This window comes from Heterocephalus glaber, unplaced genomic scaffold, assembly GCF_053883595.1.
Source record: "Heterocephalus glaber isolate CG9 unplaced genomic scaffold, H.glaber_assembly_v1.0 deba00001564, whole genome shotgun sequence".
Classification (NCBI taxonomy): Eukaryota; Metazoa; Chordata; class Mammalia; order Rodentia; family Bathyergidae; genus Heterocephalus; species Heterocephalus glaber.
Genome location: NW_028258351.1, coordinates 8,916,354 through 8,929,702, shown reverse-complemented (window position 1 = coordinate 8,929,702; position 13,349 = coordinate 8,916,354). Strand labels below are relative to the sequence as shown.

Sequence of the window (13,349 nt, the reverse complement as noted above, 5' to 3'; positions counted from 1 at the left end):
ATTTCCTCAAAGCAAGCACTTAAGGAAGCAATGCCTTTACTCAAACAATGCTCCAGATCTTCCACATGATTTTAAGTGACCTCAGAGCTAGTGTCATGGCCCTAGAAAATTTCTCAGTACTTGATTTCACTTTCTGTATTTCAAAACAATTAGATTGGTCATACCATTACTGTCTTAGAAGAACACAGAAATGCTTTGTGAATAAATGAAGTTAGTAATATAAATTTTTAAACTTTGAATATTAATCTCTTACTTTGAAAGAATCAAGTGAATATCTTCATCCTTCTCTAGATAGTTTATGATAAATTATATTTACTGATATATCTCTAAATAAAACTTGGTATTTTGGAGGCCTCAGGTAAAACAGAATTTTTATGTTGATTGGGCTACTCTTTGAATATTTTTAAATTAAAAATTAAGTTGGTAGTGTGGTTGAAAACATGTTATTTTCCCACTTTTCACTAGATTACAGATCTGCTTGATGTTGTACTAGACAGTTTCATCAAAACCAGTGCAACCGGTGGCTTGGGATCAATAAAAGCTGAGGTGATGGCAGATACTGCTGTAGCTTTAGCTTCTGGAAATGTGAAATTGGTTTCAAGCAAGGTAACCACTTTTCTTTTGCCTTCTGGACAGTGGCATAATGTATCTGTTTTTATCATCAGGGAGATTTTTGTTTTATAACTAGATTCTTTATGGTTAAACTGAATTTTTTATGATACAACTTTTAGTTCCATATCTTTTAAAATTCTGCTTCTTTACAGGTTATTGGGAGGATGTGCAAAATAATTGACAAGACATGCTTATCTCCAACTCCTACCTTAGAACAACATCTTATGTGGGATGATATTGCTATTTTAGCCCGCTACATGCTGATGCTGTCCTTCAACAATTCCCTTGATGTGGCAGCTCATCTCCCCTACCTCTTCCACGTTGTTACTTTCTTAGTAGCCACAGGACCATTGTCCCTTAGAGCTTCCACACATGGATTGGTCATTAATATCATCCACTCTCTGTGTACTTGTTCACAGCTTCACTTTAGTGGTAAGTTCCAGGAAAGTAATTTGTGTTTCATCAAGTTACTCTGTCCACTTTACTTCCCTGACTAGTGTAAATTTCTTACTATTTATGATGGTGTCTTAACACCAAGCTGCTAATGTAGGCCTACAATAATGAGGTGAAATTTTATCAAAATGAAAAGGAGTAAGTTTCTTTCCATAGCAAACTATGATTTATGTAATTATCGCATAAGCTAAACAGTGTAAGCTGACAGTATTGCATTCCTAGCACTAATTTGTAGTTAAATGGAGCTAAGCCAGTAGGCATTGAAACATGTCTAGTAGGGCCAGGGATTTAGCCCAGTGGTTCCGCCACCTGCCTTGCATGCGCAGGGACCCAAGTTCAATCCCCGGTACCAAAAACAAAACAAAACATGTCTAGTGGTTTGATTTAGGGAGCATGGTTGTATATATGATGTTCAAATTTTCTAAATTCAAAATAAAACAAATTCAAAATCAAATGTCTTACTTGTTTCTTTTGTGGTCTTTTACAGAAGAAACCAAACAAGTTTTGAGACTCAGTCTAACAGAGTTCTCATTACCCAAATTTTACTTGCTGTTTGGCATTAGCAAAGTTAAGTCAGCAGCTGTCATAGCCTTCCGATCCAGTTACCGGGACAGGTCATTCTCTCCTGGCTCCTACGAAAGGGAGACTTTTGCATTGACATCCTTAGAAACAGTCACAGAAGCTTTGTTGGAGATCATGGAGGTATGTAGAGGAAAATGATAAGAAATTAAGTGAAAAAATCATTTTTTTAATTCCACTACTGCTATATGAAAGAAGTACCAATTTATTCTGCTGGTACACAGTTAATGCCTGAATAAAAACACTTTCACGGGATATGTTATTGGTAACATAAACGTCATCTATAGCCAGGCATGGTGGCACATTCCTATAAATCCTAGCAATCCAGGAGGCTGAGGCAGGAAGATCACAAGTTCAGGCCAAGTCTGGGCAACTTAGTGAGACCCTGTCTCAAAATTTTAAAAAGGGGCTGGGGATGTAGCTCAGTGTAGAGCCTCTAGATTCAATCTCCAGTACCACTAAAAAGAAAGAAAAAAGTTGTGTGTTTACAGTAATGAACTATAATTATAATGAATTATAATGAACATTATTTAAATGTTTCTTTAAAAATGTATGTACACATATATACTGAACATTTTCTCCTCCTACCCCCAGGCATGTATGAGAGATATTCCAACATGCAAGTGGCTGGACCAGTGGACAGAACTAGCCCAAAGGTGTGTCCCAAATTAAAAATAAGTTGTAAAAGTATATGTATTACTGAAAAAATAGGGACTGAATGCATGCCTAAGTGGTACCGCACTTGCCTAGCATGTGCAAGGCCCTGGGTTTTTATCCCTGCAATTAAAAAAAAGAAAACAAGGTATTAGTGCATAATGAGTATCTTATTTAGTGTATTCTATAAACACACACAAAGGTTTTCATGAAGTCTTTGGGTTTTTTAATTGCAGATTTGCATTCCAGTACAATCCATCCCTGCAACCAAGAGCTCTTGTGGTCTTTGGCTGTATTAGCAAACGAGTATCTCATGGTCAGATAAAGCAGATCATCCGTATTCTTAGCAAGGTACTTTTCCCTCCCTCCCCCCAAATATTTGTGGTTCCCAAGTTGGAAAGTGTGTCTTCCACTTCTTAAAAGTCACTTAGATTTAACAAAATGTCTTATATGTTGTTTATTAAACCTTTAAAAATGAGTTTTACTATTTTTCTTATTGTAATTCTTTGAAGAAATGCTCTTTAGATGTCTTTCAAAGAAAATTAAGTATTTTGCCTGTTTTGCTAAGCAGGTACCCTTATTGTTTAATCAGTTTTTAAAGCAGTTAATTACATAGTAAAACTATAGTTTTATATTGAGCTACATAATTTATAATTACTGTAATAATGTTTTACCTATGTGAATACAATCTAGAAACTTTGAAAAAATAAGAAACCAAATATGTACTACACTAGTTAACAAGATCACCATTGTGTTAGAAATAATTCTGATACTTACCAAATAAGTACAGTAAATGTTCTTAAACTGATTGTGAGGTTCAGTTTTAGAGTTAATGTTTTATTTCAGTGAAAGTAAAATGAAGAATTCTGTTTCCCTAAAAGGCACTTGAGAGTTGTTTAAAAGGACCTGATACTTACAACAGTCAAGTTCTGATAGAAGCTACAGTAATAGCACTAACCAAATTACAGCCACTTCTTAATAAGGTAAGTATTGTATAGAACTTGAGTTTTAATTCTTTTGGTGTCAAGGTTACATGATCTTTTAAAGAGTTCAGAAAATGGATTGAGAAGCAATAATAAGAGAAGGCTGTAGTTAAAGTGGAATTTCTTATCATAAAATTTAGTTGTTTGAAGGAGTTACATTAGCAGAAGAATAAGTATGAAATGTGCATTCTCAGATGCCAGCTATTTTTTTTTATCCCACCAATGCTAAAGAAGAGATGGGTTTATATATTCTTAATTCTTTCTTCTATTAACTGAGCCTCTGCTATATGCTTGGTACTGTCTGAGAGGCTAGAGATATACAAAGCCAATAGAATTGCCTGCCGTCATGGTGCTTACATTCTGGGGTAGGTGTGGAGGTTGAGGAGTGGATAGATGATAAACTAAGTAAAATACTTAGTATATTAGTTAATGATCATAACTGTGGAGAAATGTTAAGCTGAGAGAAATAAATCTAATCCTCAGCAAAGGTGTGCCAGTCTTAGAGGTGATTACTGAAAAATAAATACCTATTATGTCCCTGGTAAAGTTAAACATTCTACAAACATCTTTTTTTTTAAATAAATTTTATTTTATTCCATTCCCACCTACAAACATCTTAATCTTATATAATATAAAATTGTTCTTTTATCCCCGTCATATAAGTAAAAATGGGACTCAGACTCGTTTCCAGAATTCCATTCCTAATAAAACATAGAACCATGATTCTAATCCAGGGCTGTCTGACTCTACAGTCCTTATATTTTCTTACATACCACAGTTCCAAATAGATCAGATTACCAGTAAAATACAGTTTTAGTTCAGAGCAGCAAGAGATCAGTATAGTAATAATAGTAACAAGAGTTGAAAGGATAGAGTTTAAATGAAAGATTGATAGGATTTAGTGTAGAGAAAGGGAACAAACCTTAAGCAGTGAAGGTACAGCAGGAGGACTGAACAAGAAGGGCATGAGGGTGGGTGGACCATTTTAGTTACGAAGAAACTTGCCAAAAAAGTAGAGAGGAGGTTGTGAAGATTGGATACAATAAATGTTATCGTTAAACGCTTTTCAGAAAGGAATTTGGAAATTTTCTGGCAGACAAAAGAAATATGTCAAAAGCAGGACTGAGATCATTCTAGTACTGGAGTGCACAGTTCATTAGAATGGAGAGGAACTGGAGACAGAAGAAATCAACATTTAGAATAAAGAAGGTTGGCATGAGGTAGTGTCATTAGCAATAAGAAAGAAATGGGGCTAGGGATATAGATCAGTAGTAGAGCGCTTGCCTAACATGAGTGAGGCCCTGCATTCAATCCCCAGTATTGGGGAGGGGGGAACGGTGAGAGAGAGAGACAGAGACAGACAGACAGAGAGACATAGAGACAGAGAGAAAAGGAAAAAGTAATAAATACAAAAGAGATTACTCCAGAAAGATCAGCAAACCTTAGCGCTTGGATTTGAGAATCCAGAATAGGAAAAAAATGAAAGAAGTTGCTAAGCTTCTCAGCCCAGCTACCAGTTTCTTTCTTATAAGGAAAAGACAGAGAATTTATTATATATTTACCTTCACAAAAGAGAAAACATGGATAATTGGGTGAGGTAGACGGCTTCATTTTATGCTATAGTGTGCATAAAGAAGACTATTTGATGGTTTGTCTTATTAAGCTGAAACATGTCTTCTTCACTAGGACTCCCCTCTGCACAAAGCCCTCTTTTGGGTGGCCGTGGCTGTGCTGCAGCTGGATGAGGTCAATTTGTATTCAGCGGGCACTGCCCTGCTGGAGCAAAACCTGCACACCTTAGATAGTCTCCGAATATTCAATGACAAGGTAAGCAAGCTTTCCTTTGGGATTCCTATATTCACATTTAATATTCCTTTTTATTTTATTATGGTTCTTTTAAAATCAAGAAGTTCATAGCTGAAATATGAATATAGGGCTGGGGATTTAGCTCAGTGGTGCCACCACCTGCCTCACAAGCAAAAGGTCCCAAGTTCGATCCCCGGTATCAAAAAAAAAAAAAAAGGCTAAGTAGTAGAGCACTTCACTAGCTGACACCCTGGGTTCAAGCCCGAGTTCAACAAAAGTAAATAATGAATGAATGGGAGGCTCCGCGGAAGCCAAGTGAGGACTGGGAGGAAGCCTCCGAAGGTGACTTCAAAACTGGAGATAGGGAACCCCCCCCCCCATCAGGCGGAAAGAGCCCCAAGGCGTCCCAGTTGGATCCAGTTCGGATCCCTCCCGCCATTCCCAGCCCAGAGGAAAGAGCTTTAGGGCCGCCTTCTGTCCCGCTGCTCCCAGCCCCTGTTCCACCTCTCCCAGCTCAGAGGAGGTGAGCTGCGCAGGTGCCAACAGCACGCCCCCGTCCCCCCAGTCGAAATGAGAAAACACGTAAATAAGTCTCAAAACCAGACTTCCAGATCACCTACAGCAACCCTAAAGGGAAATGAGATGGAACACTCTGATACTCAGCCACCTGGACTCACTGAACTGGCAACAAAAGGGGATCTGGAAAGAATGAAATCAGAAATAATTTCTCAGATAACAGGAGAAATTGTGGTCCTAGTGCAAGACATGATTAATAAATCTAGAGAGGAGCTGAGGAACATGATGGAATCTCAACATAGGAAACAAATGGAATCCGTAAAACAGATGCAAATAGATTTCCAGGAGATGAATGAATGAATGAATGAATGAATGAGCGAGCTTCTGTGTGAACTCCATCAACCATCTCATGATTGTTTTTAATAGAGTCCAGAAGAAGTATTTATGGCTATCCGAAATCCTCTGGAATGGCACTGTAAGCAAATGGATCATTTTGTTGGACTCAATTTCAACTCTAACTTTAACTTTGCACTGGTTGGACACCTCTTAAAAGGTAAAGAAACCCTATATCAGAATGCTCTTGTGAAACACTATCATGAAGCTAGAAGTAATTAAAATAATTGGTTACTTGAAATAACTCAGCCCATATATTTTACTTTCAATGTAAACAATATCTACCTTATTGAATTGTGTTTTCTTCAATACATATTTTTAAAGAGCTTTATTTCAATATCAAATATCAGATTTCCTTAAAAAAGCAAGAGTTGATTCTCATAAAATTCTAGCACTAGGGCTGGGGATGTACTACCACAAAAAAACTACTGAGCCTTTAAATAGCTGTGTTATTAGTAATAGTGCTTACATATTTTGTTGATTACCATAATAAGGCAGACTATAAATCAGTATGTTTTTTGATAAATTTATATTTGGAAGTGTTATTGTACGAATTTAATCACAGATTTTCTTCAACATGTTTCTAGTGTATAGATTAATACCATTATTCGGCCTTACCTTTCTGGTCCCCAGCACCACTCCTCCACATTCTGTATTGATTGTACCCAGCAATCTCCAGCTGTTCTTCAGCGCTCATTCATTTTTTAGCCTGGCTTTACTCATCATTGCTGACTTCACAGCTTGATAGCCATGGTATATTAACATGGCACAGGTAGGGCCAGAGATTGCAGATAACCAGGATAGCATATACTTGTGGGTCAGAGGCAACACAGCGTCAAGCTACAGCTTGACATACAGCTTGGATACAGTTTTGTATCCATTTAAATAATTCTTAGATTGAGAGGTTCTAGATGTTCCCCTATTTTATTTATATTCATTCATTGTGAATTTGATTTGACATCCTTGTGAAATTTGTACAGAAAATATTGACAGTCTTAATCTCTCAAGTAAATAAGCGTTGCCCAGCAGATACTACACTTACTGCAGGATACCAAGACAAGGGCTGCAGCCCTTGTTAGTAATGTGCTAATAAAGTGTTTGTTTATTCCATATTTCTAAAAGAGTATTAGATATTTTCAGTGTTCAAATCCCTATTTTAAAATGGAAAGATATTAATGATCAAAACCTGTTGAATATCTTTTTTTTTTTTTTTTTTTTTTTTGAAACAGTCTCGCCATGCAGTTCAGGTTGGCCATGAACTTGTGGCAATCCTCCTGCCTCAGCTTCCCAAGTGCTGGGATTATAGGCATGTGTCACCAAGCCCAGCTTGAAGATCACTTTCTAATCCAGCCTTTCTTTTGCATGTGTAGAGCATATGTTTCCTATGTCATTAGATTTTTTTTCTTTTAATTTAAAAAAGAATTATTCAGTAATAGAACTGTACTTTCAAAGAAATCTTAAGGGAAACTCCAATACATTGTTTTGTTTTTTGACATCCCTGTGCTGGTTTAAGGAATCAAATATCTGAAATACCATTATCTTCCTTACTTTTCCTCTTCCTGAGGTACCTTCTTAACATTATTCTGTTCTATACATTTTAGTACTTAATCCTGTATGTAATTAACAGGTCATGTATGTATGTTTTGCTTGTACAAATGACTGTTTTTGGAAGATAGGAATGATCATTTATATTTCCTTTCCTTGCAGACTTGCTCATCATAGAATAAGAGTTCAAATATTTCTTCATAGAATAAATTAACTTTTTATTTGTTTCTGTTTTTTGTAGGTTACAGGCATCCTTCACCTGCTATTGTGGCAAGAACAGTCAGAATTTTGCATACACTACTAACTTTGGTTAATAAACATAGAAACTGTGATAAATTTGAGGTGAATACACAGAGCGTGGCTTACCTAGCAGGTAAAAAAAACAAAATAGACAAAATTAATCTTATCACATCTGTATTTTAGGATCACCAGAAAGATACAAATATCTATTTATACATCCTTCAGCTAGTTAATTGTTAGCAGAAAGAGTTCATAGTCCAGTGTTTTGGTAATGTTTACAGTTTTTTAAGTTTTGCCAAAACATTTTTCCTTAGGAAAGAGTTGTGTTAAAATCTGACATGTAGGACCGGGGATTTAGCTCAGTGGTTCTGCTGCCTGCCTCACAAGTTCAAGGTCCCCAGTTTGATCTCCGGTACCAAAAAAAAATCTGACATGTATTCTCTTTGTCATCTTTTGTTTAGGGTAGTACAGTGGCTGCCTACTGTCTGTCATAAAATCTGAACAACTCAGCCTAGCATCCTGGGCCCTTAAACAATCCTCTTCTATTCTTCTCCTTTATCTAAATTTCATAAGCCTTATTTTTTATTATGCTCCAACTGGATGGGCTTTTTTAAGCTAATCTACTTGCCATCTCCTACAAGTGACTTTCATTTGTTATGCCATTTTACCTGGAATGTCTGCCCCATCCCCACCATTCCATCAAACCTTCCCTATTTGCTCTTACCTAACTTTTGTTTCTCTACTCAGCAACACTTAGCACTTTATGTCATACAGTTTTTGGGGATTTTGTTTGTTTGTTTGTTTGTTTGGTACCAGGGATTGAGCTCAGGACTTTGAGCTTGCGAGACAGACATGGTGCCATGAGCTAAATCCCCACCCCTGTCATATAGTTCTTAAACATAGTTGTTGGACAGAAAGTGCTGATTCTTAGTTTGGCAGATTTCCTTTTGTGACAAGTTTTTTCTTTGAACCATGCAACCTTGCACAAATCATTTAATATCTCACTGTATTTTTCCTCAGTGCACTTAGTAATACCTGCCTTGCTTGCTTACTTCTTGTGTTGGAGACCAATTATACATTCAAGCACTTGAAAAAATAAGGTGTTTATTAAATCTCTTCTTTTTTTTTCTTTTTTTTGGTACTGGGCATCAAACTCAGAACCTTGTGCTTGCAAGGCAGGCACAGTGCCACTGAGCTAAATCCCCAGCCCCTAAACCTTTTCTTATATCTCATGTTTATATATACTCTTTCAAAACAGACTGCAAACCCTTGAAGATAAGCAAAAGTCTGTCCTTAAGTGTTCATACCCCTATACCTCATACTCCTTCCTCTCTAGGGCTCTTTACATCCACATTTAACAGGCCTTATCCTTTTTAGGAGGTTGTAAGAAAAATATTTTAGATCACACTTGCAATTTGTTACACTTTTTTAAAAATCTGCCCTTTTTTCCTTTCAGCTTTACTTACAGTGTCTGAAGAGGTTCGAAGTCGCTGCAGCCTCAAACATAGAAAGTCCCTTCTTCTTACAGATATTTCAATGGAAAATGTTCCTATGGATATATATCCCATTCATCATGGTGACCCCAGCTATAGGTAAGTGCATAATTACATATTTATAATCAGTTTTCCATTTTCCATTTCGATGGAGGCAAACAGCAGAGTAGTCTAGAAGGTAATATAGAAGGGAATCTAAAGATAAGTCTGGATAGTGTATGTAACTCAAAACCCATTCTATAAATGTGCAGTATTTTATGTGTTAGTAGTAAGAAAGTTATTCTTCTAATCTAATTGTTCTAATGTTATCATTAGTTTGTCTATTTTAAGCACAAACCACTTGAATAACGAAAACATGATTTTGAAGGTGTTGGGTTGTATGAAAAGGACCTAGAAATAACATTAAATATAAGCAATAGTACATGCTTAGAAACTAAGCTATACAGATTTATAAAAACATGTACATGCCCACACATTCATTGTGTTTATTTATAACATGCTAAATTATTAGAAAAATTTCTATAGTATGGTTGTAGATAATATAATTATGTCCATTGTTACATGGTTTTAGCAGTATATTTTTCAGTACAACATATATTACATCATGTAAGGAAAATTACATCATTTAGGGATTTTTCTATATTTTCTGTTTAAAATATTTTAAAGGTTTAGATACAGTGTTGGACATTAAAAATTAACCTATTGCCGGGCTGGTGGCACACACCTATAGTCCCAGCACTCAGAAGGATGAGGCAGGAGGATCATGCTCGTTCAATGCCTGCCTGAACTACATAGCAAGACCTATCTCAAAAAAAAGTAATTTATACAACTTATATCATTCAGCTAATTAACATCCTGCATTTTCATAAAAAGCCCTCCACAATTTTCTACTCGGATTTTAACAATGTATGGAGAAGTTTTCCATATTTTTGGAGCTCTGTTAGAGTACATTGTACTCCAGTAGTCTTACTCTTTCATCGTTCCCATAAATATATTTCTTTAAGATATGTCCTTTTTTTATGGAAAGGGAAAAGTGAGTTTTTTTCCTCCTGTCAGAGTTGAACTTAAAGTTTTATTTTCTTGGTTTTTAAACCAAAAATTTATTTGCCTTGACTTGACTTTCTCTGATTTAAAAAATTAATGCAAAGCCAGCCATGTTGGCACACACTTGTAATTGTGTGGCCACAGTTACTTAGGAGATAGTTAGGAGACTGAGGCAGGAAGAGCACAAGTTCAAGGCCAGTCCCAACAGCTTAGTGAGAACCTGTCCCAAAATGAAAAACTAAAAGGGATAGGGATGTAGCTCGGTGGTAGAGTGCTCCTAGGTTCAATCTCTGATTGCACCAAAATTACTTAATTAAGTGCCGTAAGTTCAAGAGATCTGTTATACAACATAGTGACTATCTTTAATAAAAATGTACTGTACACTTTTAAATTGTTTGGGTTCTATCCCCAGCACAGCAGGGAAAAAAGAAAATTGCTGAAAGTAGAGTTTAAATGTTCTCACTCTAAATCAATATTAAGTATGTGAGAAATGCATATGTTAGCTTGATGTAGCCATCACACACACACGCACGCGTGCGTATGTATATATATTTTAAAACATGTACACCATAAATATATACAATTTTTATTTGTCAGTGTAAAAAGTTAATAAGGGGTGGATGTCATTCAGTGCAGGGTCTGCCTAGCATGTGTGAGCTCTGGATTTGAATCCCAGCACCAGAAAGAGAAAAAGAAATTGTGGTGGAGGAGAGAGAAGGAGTGAGAAGGACAAAGAGGAAAGGAAATAGAAAGAAAGGAAAGCAATCAGTTAACAAAATGAATGCAATATAATTTTTCCTGTTTACCATTTTGGAGTATCTGTTGTGCATAAGATACCATGGCAAAAAAGTTGATGCTTCCTGGGAATACATTCAGTGTTTGTACTGTAAAACCTTTAAAGTGCAGTTTTATAATTAATTGCTGTCATTGGGAAATAGAGTAGCTACTTAGAATAGGCCAACAATGATTGTATTCGTCACCTAACTCTTCTCCACTGTTTAAATTTCTCAGGACACTGAAGGAGAACCAACCATGGTCCTCTCCCAAAGGTTCTGAGGGGTACCTTGCAGCCACCTATCCAACTGTGGGCCAGACCAGTCCCCGAGCCAGGAAATCCATGAGCTTGGACATGGGGCAGCCTTCTCAGGCCAACACTAAGAAATTGCTTGGTTAGTTTATCTTAATTTTGTAGAGTGGTATTTTTTGTACATTTTTTAAGATGATTATTATTCTGAAAAAAATCACACACTTTTACTCTTGAAAAATTATTTGAAACTGCTTAAGATTATTGGGCCTGGGATTTAGCTCAGTGGTGCCGCCACCTGCCTCGCAAGCCCAAGGTCCCCAGTTTGATCCCTGGTACCCCCCCAAAAAAAGATTATCATAATTTTCCACTTTGATGTAGCAAAGTTTTTTATGCTTGTTATAAGAGAGTTTGATAAATCAGTTAAGCTGTATCAGTTGGTATAGAGAAATGAGAATTGGACCTTTGTTCCCACCCTCCCCCAACTTCTTGACTAAATACTGTGGCTCTTCTTGTTTTGTTCTGCCTTGGGTGGGCAGCAGGCTATGAGAATAGAAGAGCCATAGATACCTATAAGAAAGGAAGAGTGTTGCTGCACTCGAGGCTTTAATGATATAGTACTTCCCAAAATTATCCTTTGAGAGCAGAATACGTCAGTATAGTATGAATATCTAATACTATTTACCATGTTGTCTTTGAAAAGATATTATATTTTTAATTTTTATAAGATTCTTTTTTCTCAATTTTTTATTAGTAAATGTTTGCAATACATAGTAAATACAAGATTGATTTTTGAAGGTTAAGATTGTTTGCATCAACATCGGTGAGAATACACCTAAAATGCTGTGTAACCTCTCCAGTTTCAGTAACTGAAAGTAACTGAAAGAGCCCACTGAGTCCATCTCACACCTCAGAAGAAATGCAAAACAGCTGTGTATTCCATTAGCTAAAGTTTTAATTGTTAACTGGAATATATTGGTATCTGTATTTCATTAACCAAAACTGAATGGTTCGATGGATTTCAGTTACCAAACATATGTGCGTATCATGAGGCAGTATTGGAAAGATGTTTGTGTTCATAAGGAAATTAGTGAACAAACAGCAAATTGTACCACAGCTAGCCTGCCAGTAGATCATGAAAGGCACAGAAACCATGAATGGTAGTTACTGTTACTGGTCACATAGTTCTGTTACCTTTTGTTTGGTTTCCTTTCTGTTGGTACTTTGCCCTAAGAAATCTTTTAGGAGTTTCCTAGTTACTTGTGTTTTGTAATTCTGATTGTCATGCAAAGGAAGTTATAAATGAAAATCCAACCTCCGAAAAGTGCCATATTAAATTCATTTAATCCATATTCTTAGTGAAAAAGATAGTCGCTGCATAGAGGGGCTTATAGTTTCTTGGCTAAGACATAGAATCAGCTGATGACAGCAGCATCTGCCAGATGCCATTAAAGTGATATGTTTTGATGGAGGAAACTGAGGATCTGGAGAAGTTAGGAAAAGTTGCAGAGAAGAGATAACCTTTAAGTTGGGTCATAAGTTTTAATATATGCTTACCCGGTAGCTAGAGGAAAAGGAAGGGTAAACATTCAAGAGAGGAGGAATAGAATGAAGAAAAAAGTTAGGAAAACAATTAGCACTGGATCATAGCATCATGGGTACTGGTATAGAAGATAAGATTAAAGAAGGATCAGAACTTGAATTTGAAAGATTTTGTGTGCCATATTAAGAGATTTAGACTTAAAAAAAAGAGAGAAAGATTTAGCCTTACTAAGTAAGCAGCAGAGATATTTAAGTAGAGAAAAAGTCTGTCTAGCAGCAATAGGAAGAGATTTTTGGCAACCAGACCATTTAGGAGACTGAGACAGCAGGCCAAATAAAAATTAGTATAGGCCAAAAAAAAATTAGTATAGTCCTGCATTAAGATAAGAGTCTTGAAAACAGACAAACAAAAAAGAAGTGAAAAAAAGGGCTGGGGATTTAGCTTAGTGGTTTTGCCACCTGCTT

The 13,349-nt window shown here is 36.3% G+C and overlaps 1 protein-coding gene across 10 annotated transcripts in view; it reads left to right on the top strand.

Annotated features, from left to right (window-relative positions):
- The window catches only part of Nf1 (neurofibromin 1), a 285,217-nt gene that overhangs the window by 248,886 nt on the left and 22,982 nt on the right, over positions 1–13,349 (top strand). For all 10 annotated transcript variants that reach the window (XM_087191932.1, XM_021248915.2, XM_021248918.2 and 7 more), the window contains 11 exons: positions 466–606; positions 765–1,044; positions 1,553–1,767; positions 2,239–2,300; positions 2,535–2,649; positions 3,180–3,281; positions 4,968–5,108; positions 6,030–6,156; positions 7,783–7,914; positions 9,238–9,373; positions 11,330–11,487. In XM_087191932.1, coding sequence (XP_087048058.1) covers positions 466–606; positions 765–1,044; positions 1,553–1,767; positions 2,239–2,300; positions 2,535–2,649; positions 3,180–3,281; positions 4,968–5,108; positions 6,030–6,156; positions 7,783–7,914; positions 9,238–9,373; positions 11,330–11,487 — 1,609 coding nt within the window. The remainder of the gene's footprint in view (positions 1–465; positions 607–764; positions 1,045–1,552; positions 1,768–2,238; positions 2,301–2,534; positions 2,650–3,179; positions 3,282–4,967; positions 5,109–6,029; positions 6,157–7,782; positions 7,915–9,237; positions 9,374–11,329; positions 11,488–13,349) is intronic.